This window comes from Periophthalmus magnuspinnatus, chromosome 3 (genome assembly GCF_009829125.3).
Source record: "Periophthalmus magnuspinnatus isolate fPerMag1 chromosome 3, fPerMag1.2.pri, whole genome shotgun sequence".
In the NCBI taxonomy this organism is placed as follows: domain Eukaryota; kingdom Metazoa; phylum Chordata; class Actinopteri; order Gobiiformes; family Gobiidae; genus Periophthalmus; species Periophthalmus magnuspinnatus.
In genome coordinates, this window is record NC_047128.1 from 36,290,573 (window position 1) to 36,309,483 (window position 18,911).

The following is an 18,911-nucleotide window of genomic DNA, read 5'->3' on the forward strand; positions in this document are numbered from 1 at the left end:
CACAGAAGGACAGAGACAGAGTGTGAGAGGACCAGAGGGGCCAGTGACAGAGGGGCCACAGTGTGTGAGGGGCCAGTGACAGGGGCCACAGAGACTCAATGAAAACAAAGCACGAAATGGGGAAGATACAAGCCAGGAGGACACTTAAAGAGACAGAGACACAGAGGGACAGTGTGTGAGAGAGGACCAGAGTGTGACAGGGACAGTGTGTGAGAGAGGACCAGAGTGTGACGGGGACAGTGACAGAGAGCCAGAGGACCAGAGGACCAGAGGACCAGTGACAGAGAATCAGAGGGCCACTGGGCCAGAGTGTCAGAGGGGCCAGTGTCAGAGGGAAGTGCTGACATTTTATTATGAACTGTACATGTTTATTTAATCTTTTTCTGTCTAATTCCTAATGTGTTCTTACACTGTTTACTTTAATCATTTCATAGACTACGTGTGTTGTGTATTTGTGTATTTTTGCCTAAACTGTAGCTCTGTAGCCTCCTCCTGTGGCCTGTAGTCCAAGAGGGAAAGTGCTCCCTTATGTCCTGTGTTTTACAGGTGACAAAATGCTCTTAAATCTTGCTCAAAAGTTCTTATGATTTGAACCGTTGACTGTCGCAGTCATTTCCCTGGAATCTCCACTAGGTGGCGCTGTACTACAGCTGCTGAAATGTCCCCATCCATTCAGAAATAACATTGTGCCTTGCGCCATAGGTTTGTGTGTCCTGTTTTTGCAGTAGAGACACATTTGCATGACTTTACATCTTAGGCTGTGTAAACTGACTGAGGACTCTGGACTTTTACCTTTTTAAAAAAGTTTTTCAGAATTCTGTCTTTATTCACAAAGGTTTTGTCTCTGTGAAACAGGATTCACTCTGCACATGTGTGTCCACACTCTCATGTGCAGAAATGTCTTTATGTGCAGGGTTTTCATGGTAATTATTGCATTAATTCCCTTTTCTTGTACAGTGCCTCTCTGTCATTAGACACTCTGCTGAGTGTTATTTTACACTCTTACTCAGTCATGTTTGTGGTTTACCACAGGGCGTAGCCTCCAACGCTGAACTGAAATAAATCTCATAAACTTTTTGAAACCGTTTTTCCCCCATATGTGCTTCAGCTTCAGTGTGCAGTAAACTGTGCACTTTACTGAAGCTGATCTCTTAAGGACATGGAATTATAGGTCTATCGCCTGTATTAGACCTGTCCACAGTGGTAATTACCCATGATGCCACAGGACGTGCCACGAGGGGACCTATTATCTGCTGTGGAGTATAGATAATTACACAGATGTTTTGGTCTCTGCAGACTGAGGGCGCACACTGAGGGTCCTGACAGTTCTGCTGTTCTCATGAGGCTGACACGGCCTGAGCAGATTAGAGCTAAAGCAGTGACAGGTAATCCTCACATCCTCACACCTTGACCCACAGAAGCACTTGAGCTGTTATGATCATGTCACATGTTTCCACAGGGCTGTTCTCTCTGTTCAGTGTGGTCCTCAGAGCTGTGGCCCTTCAGGACGTGGCCCTGTGAGTTTCATCTAAATACAGTCTGTGGTTTCATCTCTGTCACATCTTTGTCCAAGATCAGTGTGAACATCCTCACAGCCTCTGGGTTGAGCTTCTGTTTCACTGATTTACATCATGTCTACACCCCTGCACTGAAACAGAAGCCTGGCCACATCCACTTTACGCACACTTTACGCACACTTTACGCACACTTTACGCACACTTTACGCACACTTTACGCACACACTGCTGTAGTTCTTGGGGTAATTAAAGTCAAATAAATCCAGACTTTTCCCTCTTTGCAGCCGTTTCCGGTCACTCTGAGCCCTGACCACACGGGGGCGTCACTCTGAGCCCTGACCACACGGGGGCGTCACTCTGAGCCCTGACCACACGGGAGCGTCCTGCAGACCACACGTGTGGGCGGGGCGTAGCGCAGAGACACGCCCCCTGTCCCTGCTGCTGCGGGACCAGCAGCTCGTTGTTCGGGCAGGAGCAGAGATCAGGCCGGAGAAAGCGCTGCTCGGATTCTGTCTGGATGTGCACAGCCTCTGGAATAACCGCGCGCTGGAGCATCACCAGACCCCCGAGGAGGAGCCGCACTGCGCGCATCTGAGGAGCACCGAGCCCGGGCGCGAGCATGGCCGTGGAAGAGGAAGGACTGCGCGTGTTTCAGAGCGTTAAAATCAAAATAGGTAAGAAAAATCCCACCTCCCCCCAGTCTGACGCTTCAATGGATCACTCCACATGAACGGGCCAAGACCAGCAGCTCCCACAGTCTGGAGGAGCAAGAGGAGGAGCAGGCAGAGTCTGGAGGAGCAGGAGGAGCAGGCAGAGTCCTCTCAGAGTCTGGAGGAGCAGGAGGAGCAGGCAGAGTCCTCCTGTTTGCTGGTTTTGTCATTCAGATCACACGCTCTAGTCCTTTCACTGAATATTCTGAGATGGAAATGTAACTGTAGAGATTGTGACTCCTCCAACAGCCTTGTGGGTAAAATGTGGCTCAGTGGCAGATGGGTCCAGATCATGTGCACTGACTGTAATGTGCACATAGACACTGTTATTAGAGTCTATTACAGTAGAGAATCAACATTTTAGCTGCAAATCCTTATATTTTTTTGTAATTCCACTTCTGTAGCGGGGGACTCCTTTTCATATGACTGCTGCCCCTCCTCCCACGTCCAAAAGCTGTGTCCTCATGATGGACTGTCTCGCTGTAGTCTGACTCTGCTTATTTGAATGGGTTAACGTTGTCACCGGTGGTTTAACCCAGTTTGTGTCCTGTTGTGGTTTGAGAGCAGTGAAGAGGCCTCTGGGGCCGTTGTGGAGAGGATTTACGCAGATGTGTCTGTACTCAGCCCATTGATCTTGACTCACATGTAGTTAGACTCATGCATTTTAATATCTCCAACTGTATCTCATGAATGGGAAATCTCAATTAAAAAGAAAACATGCAGCCTAATAGACAGACGCTCTCTCTGATGGACTATTTTATTAGTATTTTATAGATGTAATAAGCTGCCGTTTTGTCTTTTCTTACCAAATCCTAAATCGTGTTTCTTTTTCGGACGCAGCTCTGTCTTTAACCATTTGGACAGGACAAAGTCTGTCATTTTCATGCTTTGTAAATGGAGAATTGCAGTATAATTGCACAGCTACAGTTTACTACACAATTTGACTTGGCAAAGAGGAGGAGGACATATACAAAGCAAACATGAGTTCAAGTTTTCATGTCCAGGCCGTGGCTTTTAACAGCTTATGATCTTTTACTATAAATAGCACAAAAGGGAAAATATTGCATTAAAATGGTTTTATTTATTCCGCTGTCAAATGTCCCTAAGACTTGTTTATTATGGGGCCTCGTTGGATGTTTTTATTGACATCTGGCCGTCCGTTTATCTCGTCTGCATTGTTTTGAGTCCAAACATGCGACAGAAGGGATGAGCAGAGGAGGGAAAATGACAACAAACACACAAGTAGCAGCAGCAGCAGACTCTGGGGAGTGTGTGGAGCTGCCAACACTCTGTAAATCACTGTTACTCTTAAACTAATGCATAAAATAATAATGATAATAGTGGATTGGCTTCAGGATTTGTCTCTGGGAAGTTGCTTGTGACTAAGAGGAGGAAGAGCGAACAGCAGAGCGTTGCATTTGATATTCAGAGGAGGATTGTAATATTAAAACCCCGCAGGACTTGTTAGTTTCAGTGCAGTTTGTGAATGACGCGAACAGCGTTTTGTGAATGGAGACAGAAGGATTCTCTCGCATTCAGAAATGGAAGTGTTCGATTCAAGGCTGCGGTTGAGTCATCAGTGAAAAATACAACGTGAAAAAGGCAGGAAGGCGGGTTTTCAGTCACAGTATAATGAGTTCATCTGTGGGACGTCGCAGAGAAGTGTTGATACTTTCAGCCTCGTGTGTCCGACACTACGACTATTTTAAACACATTTAGGAAGAGAAATAATCACGAGGACTGTTTTTAATCTTAGGGGAGAGGTCATACTTCACTGTGATTGGTTAAACCTGGCTGTCACTCACTTAAAACACGTCGAAGCTGGTGGGAGAAAGTGTTTTTGGACATCGAACGGTATTAAACAGAAAAGCGCTTAAAAACAATATGACGATATCACCAAAATGTATCGTCCAGCCCTAGTTTTCACCTGCTGAACTGTTAGATTACTCCAAAACTTAAACATCGACCTCATTAAATCTATATGTAAGCCAAAAATAAACATGTCTATAATAGGGAAATGATTCACAGGGTTTTATTCATGGTTTCAAGCGATGACAACGTCCTCCGTCCTCCAATTCAAATCAAAATGTTAAATCTTTTGAATGGGGAAAGGTCCTTTATGGATCCTCAGAAATTCTCTCAAATGAGGAAGGAACTGTTTGTCTAAAGCCCGTGAACGCTCTGGACAGAATTCAACATCTTCCTTCCATCTTACTCATTTCTCGGACTAGATTTGAGCGTCGTTATTCACAGGAGCGTCATGAAAAGGTGCATGAGTTTCCCAGCGGATGTTCAAACACATTGGTCTGATTCCCGGGGCGCTCTGCCGTGTTGTGTCTGCGTAACCCTTTGCATCACATTGTTTTCATCAAAGTCAGCAGCGGAGCTCGTCCTTTGGCGTGAGGCCGTGGCTTCGTGATGAGTCACACTGGAGAATCTGCCGTAGTTTTACACAGAGATAGAAAGAGAGAGGAGAAAAGAAAAGAAAAGAGAGCATGTGCTGCGTGATTTGACTTCCTGCGTACAGATTGTCATAGTTTTACAGATTCAAATCAGAACGAAAGTGAGGAAAGAGAGAGTGACAGAGTGGAAGAGAGGAGCGAAAGAGAGGGAGCGTGGTTTGTTGTTACCGTGTTATAACTGTTTGGTTCCTGGCTGAATGTGCATACAAATGACCACAGTGTTAGAGATGAATAGAAGAGAAATAAAAAAGAAAGCATAGAGAGATAGACTGAGAAAGGGAAAGAAAGAGCTTGGCGTTGTTGTTATTGCTCTTTTGGGGATCCTGGCTAAACATGCGAGGGAAATGTCACAGTTTTATTTATAAAAATGAGAGAGAAAAGGAGGAGATTGCCGTAGTTCTGGAAAGAGAGGGATGGAGAAACAGAGAGACAGATACAGCATGTATTGTTACCATGTTATTGCAGTTTCCTGTCCAAAAATGCATAAAAATGACAGTTTTAGCGATGGAAAGAAGAGGAAAAAGCGACAGACAGACAGAGAGAGAGAAAGGGCACGCATTGCTATGACTGTCTTTGTCTTCCTGGCTGTACACGCATGAATTTCGGAAACTCAACAAGCACTACCGGGATTCTGTACTGTCTGGGACCCGCACAGGAAACAGGAAACTACCCCCGAGCCTCTTCCTGATTGGCTGGAACACACTACAAAAGAAAAATTGTGTTTGTTCCTGCATGGCAACAAGCTAACACAAACCAGATGCATTGGGAGTTTGAGACGCAGCTCAGGACGGAGCAGCAGGCTGTGGGTCGTCTGTCAGTGAAGACGTCAGGGTCGGAGAGACGGGGATTTTGCAGTGGCACAGCTGGACCAGGGACACGGCACTAATTAACAACAACACATGTGCCACAGGGATCTCTATTACTGCCCCAAATGTGGACGTATAAAAGTTTAATTACACAGATGTGACCAAAAGTGAGGAAATAAGGCCAGGATCAGGCACGGAAAAGACGCTAAACTAAAGGCTGTTGTCATGATGTCGTGACATTTAACGAGAGATTGGAACGTGTGCGTGGTTCTGTTTAACGCGGTAAAAAACAACTCTGTGAAAACGTTTAAGTCTTGTTACGGACCTTCAGTGGAAATACATGGATAATATCGCAATTATAGATCTGTAGAAATGCAAAATTAGAATATGGACTGTATCATCTACGCATAAAACGATTAAAAAGAGCTGAGGATAAATGAAATGAGCAGAACATCACGTGTAATGTCCCAAACAAAGGTGCACAGTGATATTTGTGCTGTGGTTCTAGAGATGGACAGAAGAGAGATAAAAAAAGGAAGGGACAGAGAGAGAGAGAGAGAGAAAGAGTCTTTGTCTTTCTGTTCACATTATAGAGTGATATTTCTGCTCTTTTGTGCTTCATTTTATGCTCCATTAATCGTTTCGTGCGTTACTTGATCCTCAAAGACATTTCCATTTCCATTTTTGCACGCTCCTGATGCGTCGTTAAATTATCTCCTGAATATCACGACTGCGATACAAAAAACAACATTAAAAACATAATTTCAGCCGCCCCTACGCCAACGTGTTTCCACAACATGTTTTTAATTGTTCAATATGTCGGTATTGTGGCTTTGTTTATAATACAAATACATAAGTAGATATTCGACATAAAATACTCCTTGAACAGTGACGTCTGTGTGGGAAGAGGTGAAATCAGATAACAACAGAATAAAGCACTAAATAAATCAAATTATGAGCTTTATAACAATATAATTTAGCTCTTTTTTGTTTGTTTTTTCAGTTTGATGGACAGTGCACACGCAGCACTTTGCAGACATCATTTATTTGTTTCTAAATCAAATCTAGAAGCTTCATCTGAATTATTTATCTGTCGTTAAGTCGTGTCAGTTTTATATTGCGGCGGAGAACTCTAGTTATTTTACGTTTGCATTTTGCCGTGAAAAGAGTCACCCAAAACAAAGCGCTGTTTGACATTTGGACGATTTAACCAGAGCGACTGAAGCAGCAGCGTGAGGTTTTACTGTTGTCATCACAAAACAAGTGTCCTTCCACACACACTGTAGTTTTCCACTCATCGGACGTGCGCGGCTGTAATTACAGGTTGTGGGGCTGAGGGATCAGGTTTGGGGCAGGGGGAGTGGGAGGCTGGGTCGCCCCGGGGTGATCCTGGGAGGGTCCGGGACAACCCCCTCCTCAGGACTGAGCGCTGGACGACAGATGAGTCCAAACGTCCTGACCACAGTGAACGGGACGGGCTCAGGGACAAGCGGAAGTGTTTTATCTGTATTAAGTTTGGACTGGCTGTAAATATATATCCATATTTAAAGACGCACTGTGTGATTTTGCAGTAGGAGGATGCACCACCTGCTCGTCTCCACGGAGATATAATTGCGTTTTCTGTTTTGTTACACAGCGCGACATTAATCAAATCTGTCAAGGCCAAGTTACAGGTCAGATCTGTGGAGAATTCATGTTTTTTGATGTATTTTTGAGCAATTAAACCACTTTTTAATTAAATAGTGCAAGACAGATGTGCTTAGTGCCAGGAACTTTCAGTAAATGTGTAATTTTTGAACACTTCTTCTATGTTTTTGCTTCTATATTTCCTTCGTTTCCTACATAATTCACCTTTTCTGACGCTTCAGTCTTTCTTTTTGACCGTGTAGTCGTCTCTAAAAGCCTTGAGGAAGTAGAATATGTTTTGGTCCTGTACTAACTGAGCCGTGACTGTGGGTAACCTGCGTCGTGGCAGTGGGCCCAGCATCGTGGACGGTGTGGGGTAAATACAGGGCCACACAGACTCACCTTAGATGCACCAGGACGTCCTTCAGGAGTCACCTGTGCAGGGGACGAAGTACAAAACATGTACAGAGCTCATCAGACGGGTCATGAATACTGCATTCAATATATAGTCTCAAGTTAATGTTTGAATTATGCAGATTCATATGTAATTTATCCGGTTTGGTCCTGTCACAAAATAAGGCTCGTGTTTCAGACGCCACGGCTTTAGAATTATGAGGGAGTGATACTGGCAAAATATATGTTTATATTATACTAGCCCCGCCTCTTCTCCCTGGTATTTAACACTAGCCCCGCCTCTTCTCCCTGGTATTTAACACTAGCCCCGCCTCTTCTCCCCGGTATTTCACTCTAGCCCCGCCTCTTCTCCCCGGTATTTCACACTAGCCCCGCCTCTTCTCCCTGGTATTTAACACTAGCCCCGCCTCTTCTCCCTGGTATTTAACACTAGCCCCGCCTCTTCTCCCTGGTATTTAACACTAGCCCCGCCTCTTCTCCCTGGTATTTCACACTAGCCCCGCCTCTTCTCCCTGGTATTTAACATTAGCTAGACCGAATCTTGGAGTTTTATTGTTTTATTGTTTTGTCTTACCCATATTTTTTATTTATTTTTATTTTTTTTGGACTTTTTGACTTTTTATGTGAAACACTTTGGTTCAGCTTAAGTTGTCTTTCAAAGTTTTATTATCTTGATGATGATATTCAGTAATATTATGATCATTTTTAGGAATGTAAAGATCTTGATTGTGGTTCAAGTAGCGATCAAACCTAAAAACCGACCACAAAACAAATAAATATTACACTTTATACTTTTATTTGACACATTACAGTGCATATGATCTAACGTTAGAATGATTCATATCTGTATTTTTTCTTTTTAAATCGTTAAATTGCAGATACATACTTGATTTTCTAATTTTGCATGTTCCTCCTCTACATAAATGAGTATTATTCTACGCTTCATTGATTCATAAAACACAAAAACACACAATACAACAGAATTAAACTTAACTGTGTTCCCTCTTCACATCCGTCTAATTGACCTGGTCCATATATTATATTTATTATTGCGTGTCCAGTGCAGCCTCTGTGCGTCTTTAGTCTTTAGTCTTTGGTCTTTAGTCTTTAGTCTTTAGTCTTCAGCCCGTGTCAGACGCAGGGTGAGTTTAACCGGGGCGTTCTGAGCTGCAGGCGTAATAACTTTACTGGATTGTAGGAAAACAAACACGCAGCTTTCTGAGAATCACGTGAATGAATCTCTACAGCAGGTCTGGAGGAAGTGTCAAAGTTGAGCCAAAACCAGGACTCGTAATGTGTGAAACCGGCTCTGCATCGTCCTGAGTGGAAACACTGTGAGGGAGAACAATGAGTCCTTCACAATGTTCCACAGTATGGCATTAAACGTGTCTGTTTTACACCGGTGTCGTGCGTTCTCCCCAAGAGCAGGGTCGTATCTCTATTGATCTGATGTGACACGTGGCCAGATCGCACCATAGATCTGCTCATCTTTATTTTTTACATTATTCTCTCTGTTTTGTCTGTAAAACCCCTCACCACACACTTTATACACTTTTCTCACACAGGCGTTAACATTTTCTCACATTTCTCTCTCGTTTAAACTCTCTCAAAGTTCAAACCTTCGTAGGCGTCTTTGTCGGTGCAGAACGTTTCATCGACATCGTGGGTTTTGTCGGGGAGAAAACAAATCGCAAACGTACAGCACTTCAGAGTCACACTGAGATCCAACGTTTATGTGAATTTGTCTGAACACATTCTGTACTGGACAGGAGACACGGCACGGAGGAGACTGATGGACAATGGTCTACAGTCCAACAGCCAATCAGGACGCACGACACAATGGTCTACAGTCCAACAGCCAATCAGGACGCACGACACAATGGTCTACAGTCCAACAGCCAATCAGGACGCACGACACAATGGTCTACAGTCCAACAGCCAATCAGGACGCACGACACAATGGTCTACAGTCCAACAGCCAATCAGGACGCACGACACAATGGTCTACAGTCCAACAGCCAATCAGGACACACGACACAATGCGCTTTGCAAAATTGCACCCAAAAAATCAGCGAGGTGCTTTACAAACTTGAGATAAAATTGTGAGAGTTGAAGTTAGTACAGAACTTTTATTTGTGCTCTATATATTTGATTTTTTTCATTTATCCACATGTTCCTGTCCTCGTCTAGTCGTCCGTCTCATGTTACGTGTCAAAATGCAACTTTAAAGATTCTAATATTTTTTCTCCCTGTTAAAATCAGTTGGAAAATAAGTGTTGTGTCCAAGTTTCGCTGCATGTTTTGGGTCGTTGTGTCATTTGTTTTCATCACATTTTCCATCAGCTCTAACAGATCTGTGTGAACATTAGCTCTCAGAAACAACACGGCGTCGGTTTGATCAGTAACTGAAGCCCCCAGAGCTGCACAGACAGACCTCAGCCTCTTCAGGGACGTGTTTTTCCACCGGTCGTTCCTCAGGCGTCCGGAGCTGCCGTTCTGCTCGACTGGACGTTTGTAGAACCAGAACCTAAACACACTGATTGAGGAAGTGCTCCGTGTGTGTGAGGATTGTTATCGAAGTATCTGAGGGCTGATCCGTCCAAAGAATCATTTACGAGCAACAAAAACAACATCCACAGTGGAATAAATGTAAGATAGATGAGGTTAATGCCCTACTGTGGAGCATTACAGGCAAAGATCTGACATTTATGACATCAGACGAGCAGTTACCTAGTGCACTTTAAATGTAAATAACCTTTAAATCAAAACATATGCGTCAAATTTAAAGTGTTATTCCATTTGCAGGATCTATTCAGCGTCTAAACACTGTATATCCGAGCGTTTAATATGTTTTTACTCGGTTTATAAAGTGATACTCTGCATTTTAGAAACATTACTGCTGCAGAGAGTCATTCTGCTGTGACACCTGTGCGTTTTGTCTGTTGAAACCTCACATTCCCCTGAGTATTTTTACAGTTCACGTGGTCTTTGTGGGCATGAATCTCTGTCGATAAACTCACTCCACCTCACTGAAACCTCACTCCACCTCATTGAAACCCGCTGTTGGTTTTTAGGCGGCTGCTGCTGTGAAAAACATGTGGTTTTGTGCAGTTCATTCAGATGTTAGATGTTGTGATAGCTGCTGCTGCTGTAGTTTTCTTCATGTTGTGCACAAACATTACTACACATGGCACTGAGGCATTTTTCCACCTCGCTCTTGAGTGAATTCTACAATTAGCTAATATTTAACCAAAGCGCAGCAGGTATTCTTCCATGTGTAACTTAGAAACACAATCCCCCTTTTGGAGCTTAACTTTTGGAGGGCGCTGAGTTCAAAACGTGTGGGTGTTTCCGCGACTTGGAACAAAACACGCTATCGAGTTATAGGAAGTGAAGGATTGGTATTTTGAGTAGATGTTTGGAGAGTAGTTTACAATCTGATCCACAGATCTGTATCACGTGCTCCTGTAACGTTTATTTGGCTTTAAGATTGCACCATTAGGGCTACCGTAGTTGTAGTCCACAGTACGTTTTCATATAGTTTGTGCATTTTTTCATATAGTTTTTCCACCGTATTAGAAATATCCAAAAGGAAACGTCACAAACTTTGCACTGAATCATTTATCTTAGTGACTAAACCCGAGAACTCCGTGTTATATAAGTATTTTAACCATAATTCTAGCTGCTTCCATCTGCGTTAAACATTATTGGCCTATAGAATGTCGTGATGTCATCTGAAACCCACTAGATGACGGGCGTTTAATGCTTACTTAACCGTCGTGTTGGAAGACGGCGATGGTTTCTTCTCTTGTTTTTTTGTGTTTTTTGCAGCGACATCTAAAGAAACGCGGCGTCACCCTCAGCCTCACTTTCACTTCGCCGCAGTTTTCCGTTTGGCACAGGTTGCAGAGGGTGACAGGGTCGCCTTTAAACTCCATCTTGGATCCATCTTGAATTCCTTTCTCCTCGTCTCATTTCCTGTTGTAACTAACCGCTCACTGGTTTTCTATCTGGCTGCGTCTGTGCGGCCCTGGTCCACTGCTAAAGGCCACATGTGGTCTTTTTCCCAGGGTTTTGAGCTGCAAACACGACCGTTGGGTGTATTTAAGCCTCGAATGTGCTCGTGTTATGGACGGACACAAGATAAATCCAGTGTTTAACTGTGAATGTGACAGAAGAAAAAGGAACAAAGCTGCATTCATTTGAGCTCATTATATGCACTCTGGACTTTCAACTTTCAACTTCAAGTTTTTTTACGTTTATTTTCAACCTTTTTGCAGCCGTTTTCTGAATATTTTCTGTTGTCTTCCATTTGTGCTGAAGTCCAGTGCATTGTGCAGTTACAGAAGTACATTTCTCATTCATTTCTCCCGTAGACTTCCGGAAAAACTAATAACTAATGACCAGAATATCTATTATTTAATTTAAAATCGGCGTAAAGGAGGTGCTGGGAAAGAAACACAAACATGTGACCTCGGAAAAGTTCACCAGTTCACATTTTTACCATCTTTATTAAAGTCATGTTCAGGGTTCATTGTTTCTAAAAGGCAGAAATAAATACTATGAATGTAATGAACAGTACAGCAAATAAAAACAGAAAATATAAACATGCAAATACAGAATCTACAGAAACACACGAGGTATTTTAGAGATAAGCAACGAAACAAAACAATAATGAACGGCACTTTCTCACATAAAGTAAAAAATTCTGAGTGTCTGTGAACGCACCACAGACTTAAGCAGAGTGAAAATGCAAAGGTCTGTTGGTCCCTGAATGCATCACTGGAGCAACGTGAACAAAATAAACTAATTAAGGCCGGATTAATGGGATATGGACTATAGACTTTACTAGTAATAATAAAAATAATTACACATTTTATAAACTGGCAGGTTATTAAAGAAGAATCTTTTGTTTTAAATGTGCTTTTTGGACTTAAAACAGCTGCGTTGTGGATATTAATTGTCTCGTAGCTGGTTAACCTCTGCTCTGACTCTTAATATTTGAATTTTTGTGGATTTTTTTTGTCTCTCCTGCTGAATTAACCCAAATAATCAAAGACAGGACTTTTTACTGGAGTGTTGATTAATTCTGTCACTGTAACTTCAGTAGAATCACGGTATAATTAATGTTTTAAGCCTCGTTAAACGTCCCGTCTCTCTGTCAAACCTGAATCACACGACGTCCTGACCATCAGTCCGTGTCCGTCGGCTCTGAGCTCGTTTATATTTGTCCCTCAGAGAAATAAAGTATTTTAGAGGAAGTACACAGGAGGAAATTGTATTATATTTCGTTTTAAATGTCAATTATGAAAAGTCCGTCTTGTTTATGCTCAGTAAAGCCATTTTTATTGGTTTATAATAAGAGAAAATAAACTTTATTTTATTTGTCATTCCGCCCAGTTTAACGATGCAGTGGATCTTTCTAGTTTCTTTAATTATTCTTAAACGTTCCAGGTTTCCTCTCTCCGGTGCCGCTGTGATTAAACTGAGCGTTGTTCTGTAGCGTCAGGCCCCTCCTCCTTTATTTACATTCACGCCGCCGCCTCACGCATCCCACTTTTACTCTGGAATTCTGGGGCAACTTATTCTCGAAGGGCACCTGGTGTGATGAGGTCTGCCTGATGAAAAGAGAAAGATGCACGCCGCTTTTATTTGCAGAACCTTCAAGAGTGAAAATGCAATTTCCCTCACGCCACGAAGGAAAGAAATTAAAAAGAAGCAACGATTCATTTGAGGGAGGGTCTTAAAGGGCCACGTTACACTATATCTGTGTTAAAATGATGTTTCCTCATCACAAACAGACCTGGAGCTGTGTTTTGTTTCATTTTCACATGTTTAACACACAAACCTGCAGATTTAGGCTGAAAACACTCTGTTCCACCTTGTGATGTCATCATGTGGTGATACAGGAAGTGCTCCATTGTGTTTTTAAACTCCACACACCTTCATTTCTAGAATCATTCAGCCCTGGACTTTACAATCTCTGCTAAACAAAGGGTAAAATGAGCTGTTATAACGTGAAAACTCCCACTTGATGACATCACAAGGTGGAACAGAGCGTTTTGAGCTTTGTAGATGTAACAGACTAATAATAAACTCCAGGTCTGTTTTTAAGGACGTTACATCGTTAGAACATGGATTAAAGCTACAAGAGTCCATTTGTGCGTCATATAGGAGCTTTAAATTTAAATCATTACAATATAACAGGGATATCCAAACTATGGCCCCGGGGCCAAATACGGCCCACAGACCTATTTTTATTGGCCCCCAGGCCTTCAGTTGAACTGGCCCAATCGATCATAATCAGTACTTTTTACAGCAAATTTGAGTAATCCTGCCAATATAACATAAGTAACATCACACGGCCTTGTCACACAGACCTAATATTAATATTTCAAGCCGTATTTAAAGTATAAAGTCTGAATTATGCACTGTACGATCCACTGGTCCTCCGTGTGGAATATTTTTCAAGAGTTTGGGCTCCAATATAATTTTGTAGGATATTTTTAATTTTTTTTACACAGGCTGATATTACACGATTGTCAGATTATAACTAAACGCAGGTAGATGTTGGGTATAAACTCGTTTTTAATATCAGCCTGTACATTGATCGGTTTTGCATTGATCAGGTTGTTTTGACGTTGTTCTGCTGATATATTTGTGACAATATAAACCTACGTAGGACTAATTAGTGATCAAACGATAGAAATCTTAATAAAACACACATTCAATCAATTCCAAACCAAAAACTCTGAACCTGTAGATAAACAAACCCTGAGATGTGTTTGTGGCTTATCAACTCATCTACTTGAAACTTCCTTTTGCCCAAAACAGGAAGCGGAGAACTGTCAGCGGCGACGGGCTGGAAAGATTCTGGTTTGTTTTGTGTTGACCAAAATTTGATGTGGGACCAAAGCAGGAAGTGACCCGAAGCAGCGGGTTTGAGCACGAGCCGTTTGTTATTGGATTAAACAGTGGGGTTTTACTGTTGTAGCTCGGACGAGACGAGGCGTTTCCAGATAATTTGTTGTGTCTTTATTCATTTTAACATTAATATGAATCCTTAAACTTGGGATTTGCTTTGCTAAAGTTAAATGGTTGCAGGAGTGAAGACGTTTGTCTGCTCATCCAAGCCGCGGCTTGGATGAGCAGACAAACGTCTTCACTCCTGCAACGTTTTTGTCCATTTGATGCATTTTACATTTTGCTTTTTGTCCAAATATTGTGAAAAAAACAAACTATTTCTATACGATTCAGATTACTCCTGCTGTCCCCTGAGACGCTCCTGTCTAGACTGAAGCGTTTAACTACTGTCCGTGTATTAAACGAGTATCGTGTGTCGGTATTGTGTGTTTCATGTGCTCGTGTGTCGCTCTTTATTTCACTCTGCAGTACAAAAGTGTGACATCGTGGCTGTAATCTTTGAGGAAAACACTAAAATCTGAGTTTAGATGGAGGATTTGGGGCCTGTTTTAGGGTTTAACATTTAACCACAGACTGTACAGAAGCAGAGTGAGTGAGTGACGTCACCGCATCGTCAGGCTGGAGCAGGAACAGGAGGATTTATAATGTGGAGTATCATAGCAACCAAAGAGCCAATCAGGAGCGAGACTGCTGAAGGTAACGCCCCTTCCTGCGGGCGCTTAGCAACACTGTCAATCAAACACTTAGTCTCTCTCTCTCTCTCTTTGTCCCTTTCTCTCTCCTTGTCTCTCTCTTTCTTTCTCTCTCCTTATCTCTCTCTCTGTTTCTCTCTCTCCTTGTCCTCTCTCTTTGTCTTTCTCTCGCTCTCTCCTTGTCTCTCTCTGTCTCTTTGTTTCTGTCTCTTTGTCTCTCTCTTTGTCTCTCTCTCTTTGTCTCTGTTTCTCTCTGTCTCTCTCTCCTTGTCTCTCTCTCCATGTCTCTCTCTCCTTGTCTCTCTTTCTCTCTCTCTGTCTCTTTGTCTTTCTCTCTGTGTATCTCTCTCTCTCTCCTTGACTCTCTGCCTCTCTCTCTCTTTCTCTTTGTCTCTTTCTCCTTGTCTCTCTCTCTCTCTTTGTCTCTCTGTGTCTCTTTGTTTCTGTCTCTCTCTTTGTCTCTCACTCCTTGTCTCGCTCTCTGTCTCTTTGTCTCTCTCTCTCTCTTTGTCTCTCTGTCTCTAACAGGAGCGACCTCGGGGACAGAAGGACCTGATTTGTCTGTTATTAATGTTCAGATCTTGATTTACAGACACAATAGTGAAATAAAAACCCCAGGATCATGTAGAGGGTTAATACGAACATTTAAGACCAGAATGAGTCTGAAGCAGCAGAGACAGAGAGAGAGGACACAGTTTATCAATAGAAAGTGAATTGGAGCCAGAGTCGATGGAGCAGGAAGTGCACCATGATCACTTCCTGTTTGTAGCATGGTGGCTAACACTTTAGCTCTGTCCATTTATATAAACAGTCTGTGCATTTAACATTAACACACTGTACTAAATAAATCCTATGTCCTGTATTTCAGAACGTCTCTTATTCGCACAGACACTTGTGGTAAACTTAAAGTAAACCTGAGAATGTTCCACAGACGTCTTTAGAGCGTTAGATCACTGCAGTCGCTCTAAAGCTCTAATCCTTCTGTCTGAACCGATCCCATTAAGGCCGTCGTTAGTTATGAATGAGTTAAACGTCCAGATTAGATCAGTTCATTGAGCGGCTGAAGGAGAGAAGACGCACGACTTAAGCAGCAGCGAGACGTTTACAGTTAAAACGACAAAAACAGAGTGAAGGGTTTTATCTGTGATCAGAGCGACACGACGCTAAATGAACGACATGATCGACTTAGAAGCAGATCACAGTTTAGATTTAATCATGATTTATATGTGATCATGTTTAGATTGTTCTTTAAAAGGTAAAAGTCGTCTCCTTCTTCGAATCTTCTTCTTCTTCTTTGAGTCTCTTCTTCTTCTTTTTCTTCTTCTTCGAGTCTCTTCTTCTTCTTCTTCTTCGAGTCTCCTCTTCGCTCAGAGCTCGACACAGACTGACCCTCAACTTCCTGTTTTATGTAACACTCTGAGGACTTTCCCACTCAAAAGATCAGCTGTGGAACGTAATGAAGTAAAAGTAATAAAGTATTGTACTTTTGAGTAACTGAGTACTTCCTCCTCCACTGCAAAAGACACAGTATTTTACAGTTTTAATTGATGAATTGCTGTGGCAACGGTCAAGCGTCATGACCGTGTTTAACTCCGTGTTTCACTCCATGTTTCACTCCGTGTTTAACTCCGTGTTTAATTCCGTGTTTGACTCCGTGTTTAATTCCGTGTTTAATTCCATGTTTCACTCCGTGTTTAATTCCGTGTTTGACTCCGTGTTTAATTCCGTGTTTAATTCCATGTTTAACTCTGTGTTTAATTCCATGTTTCACTCCGTGTTTAATTCCGTGTTAAATTCCGTGTTTAACTCTGTGTTTAATTCCGTGTTTGACTCCGTGTTTAATTCCGTGTTTAATTCCGTGTTTCACTCCGTGTTTAACTCTGTGTTTAATTCCGCGTTTAACTGTTTAACTCCGTGTTTAACTCTTGTGTTTAACTCCGTGTTTCACTCTGTTTAACTCTGTGTTTAACTCTGTGTTTCACTCTGTATTTAACTCTGTGTTTAACTCTGTGTTTAACTCCGTGTTTCACTCTGTATTTAACTCTGTGTTTAACTCTGTGTTTAACTCCGTGTTTCACTCTGTATTTAACTCCGTGTTTCACTCCGCGTTTAACTCCGTGTTTAACTCCGTGTTTCACTCTGTGTTTGACTCCGTGTTTGACTCCGTGTTCTACATTTCTCCAGAGGCTCAGGATGAGGAGGTTCTGTTGTTGTGTCATCTCCATGGCGACTCTGTGAAGTGTTTTTGTGAATGAGGATGTTTGTTGTTGTGATCCAGGGTCGTCAGGTTTGTTTGTGTCTCCAGAGTCAGACTGATCCTAAATATGAACTCACAGGAGGAAGTGTAATCACCTGTGTTTGTCTCAGAGGTGAACACGCCTACATGAACACGGACCGCACACATGACCACAGACACATGAACACGGACCGCACACATGACCACGGACCGCACACATGAACACGGACCGCACACATGAACACGGACCGCACACATGAACACGGACCGCACACATGAACACGCCTACATGAACACGGACCGCACACATGACCACGGACACATGAACACGGACCGCACACATGAACACGGACCGCACACATGAACACGGACCGCACACATGAACACGGACCGCACACATGAACACGCCTACATGAACACGGACCGCACACATGACCACGGACACATGAACACGGACCGCACACATGAACACGGACCGCACACATGAACACGGACCGCACACATGAACACGCCTACATGAACACGGACCGCACACATGAACACGTCCACATGACCACGGACACATGACCACGGACACATGAACACGGACACATGAACACGGACCGCACACATGACCACGGACACATGAACACGGACCGCACATATGACCACGGACCGCACACATGAACACGGACCGCACACATGAACACGCCCACATGAACACGGACCGCACACATGAACACGCCCACATGAACACGGACCGCACACATGAACACGCCCACATGAACACGGACCGCACACATGAACACGCCCACATGAACACGGACCGCACACATGAACACGCCCACATGAACACGGACCGCACACATGACCACGGACACATGAACACGGACCGCACACATGACCACGGACCGCACACATGAACACGGACCGCACACATGAACACGGACCGCACACATGACCACGGACCGCACACATGAACACGGGATGCACACATGACCACGGACACATGAACACGGACACATGAACATGGACCACACACATGACCACGGACCGCACACATGAACACGCCTACATGAACACGGACCGCACACATGAACACACCCACATGAACACAGACCGCACACATGAACACACCCACATGAACACGCCCACATGAACACGGACCGCTCGCATGAACACGGACCGGACCGCTCAAATCACCTGTGCAGGAGCCGCTGCCACTACAAAATAGAGTATAAAGTTATAATAAGCAGAAAATAAATGAATCAAACATTTTTATATTATATTTGTATCAATCAAAATATTGTATTTAGCTGTTTTTTATTACTTTTATTAATTTAATTATTTATTTACTTATTTATTATTTATTCAGATCAACATTTTTGACACAGATCTGGACAAAGGAGGATTATATCACACTGTTATTGTCCAATGAGATTCATCTGGTTTTTCATTAATGTTTTTTAATATAATCTTTTCCAGACCAAAGTTTAATTTGTTTTCATCCCTGACCGTTTCGACTGCTCACTAGCGCCTCAGACT

At 42.9% G+C, this 18,911-nt stretch overlaps 1 protein-coding gene across 1 annotated transcript in view; it reads left to right on the plus strand.

Moving 5' to 3' along the window:
* The first annotated feature begins 1,962 nt into the window (after positions 1–1,962).
* Positions 1,963–18,911, plus strand: part of rasa3 (RAS p21 protein activator 3) — a 52,337-nt gene continuing 35,388 nt past the window's right edge. The window contains exon 1 of the mRNA XM_033990183.2: positions 1,963–2,191. Within this exon, the coding sequence (XP_033846074.1) occupies positions 2,137–2,191 (55 nt within the window). The 5' untranslated portion in view covers positions 1,963–2,136. The remainder of the gene's footprint in view (positions 2,192–18,911) is intronic.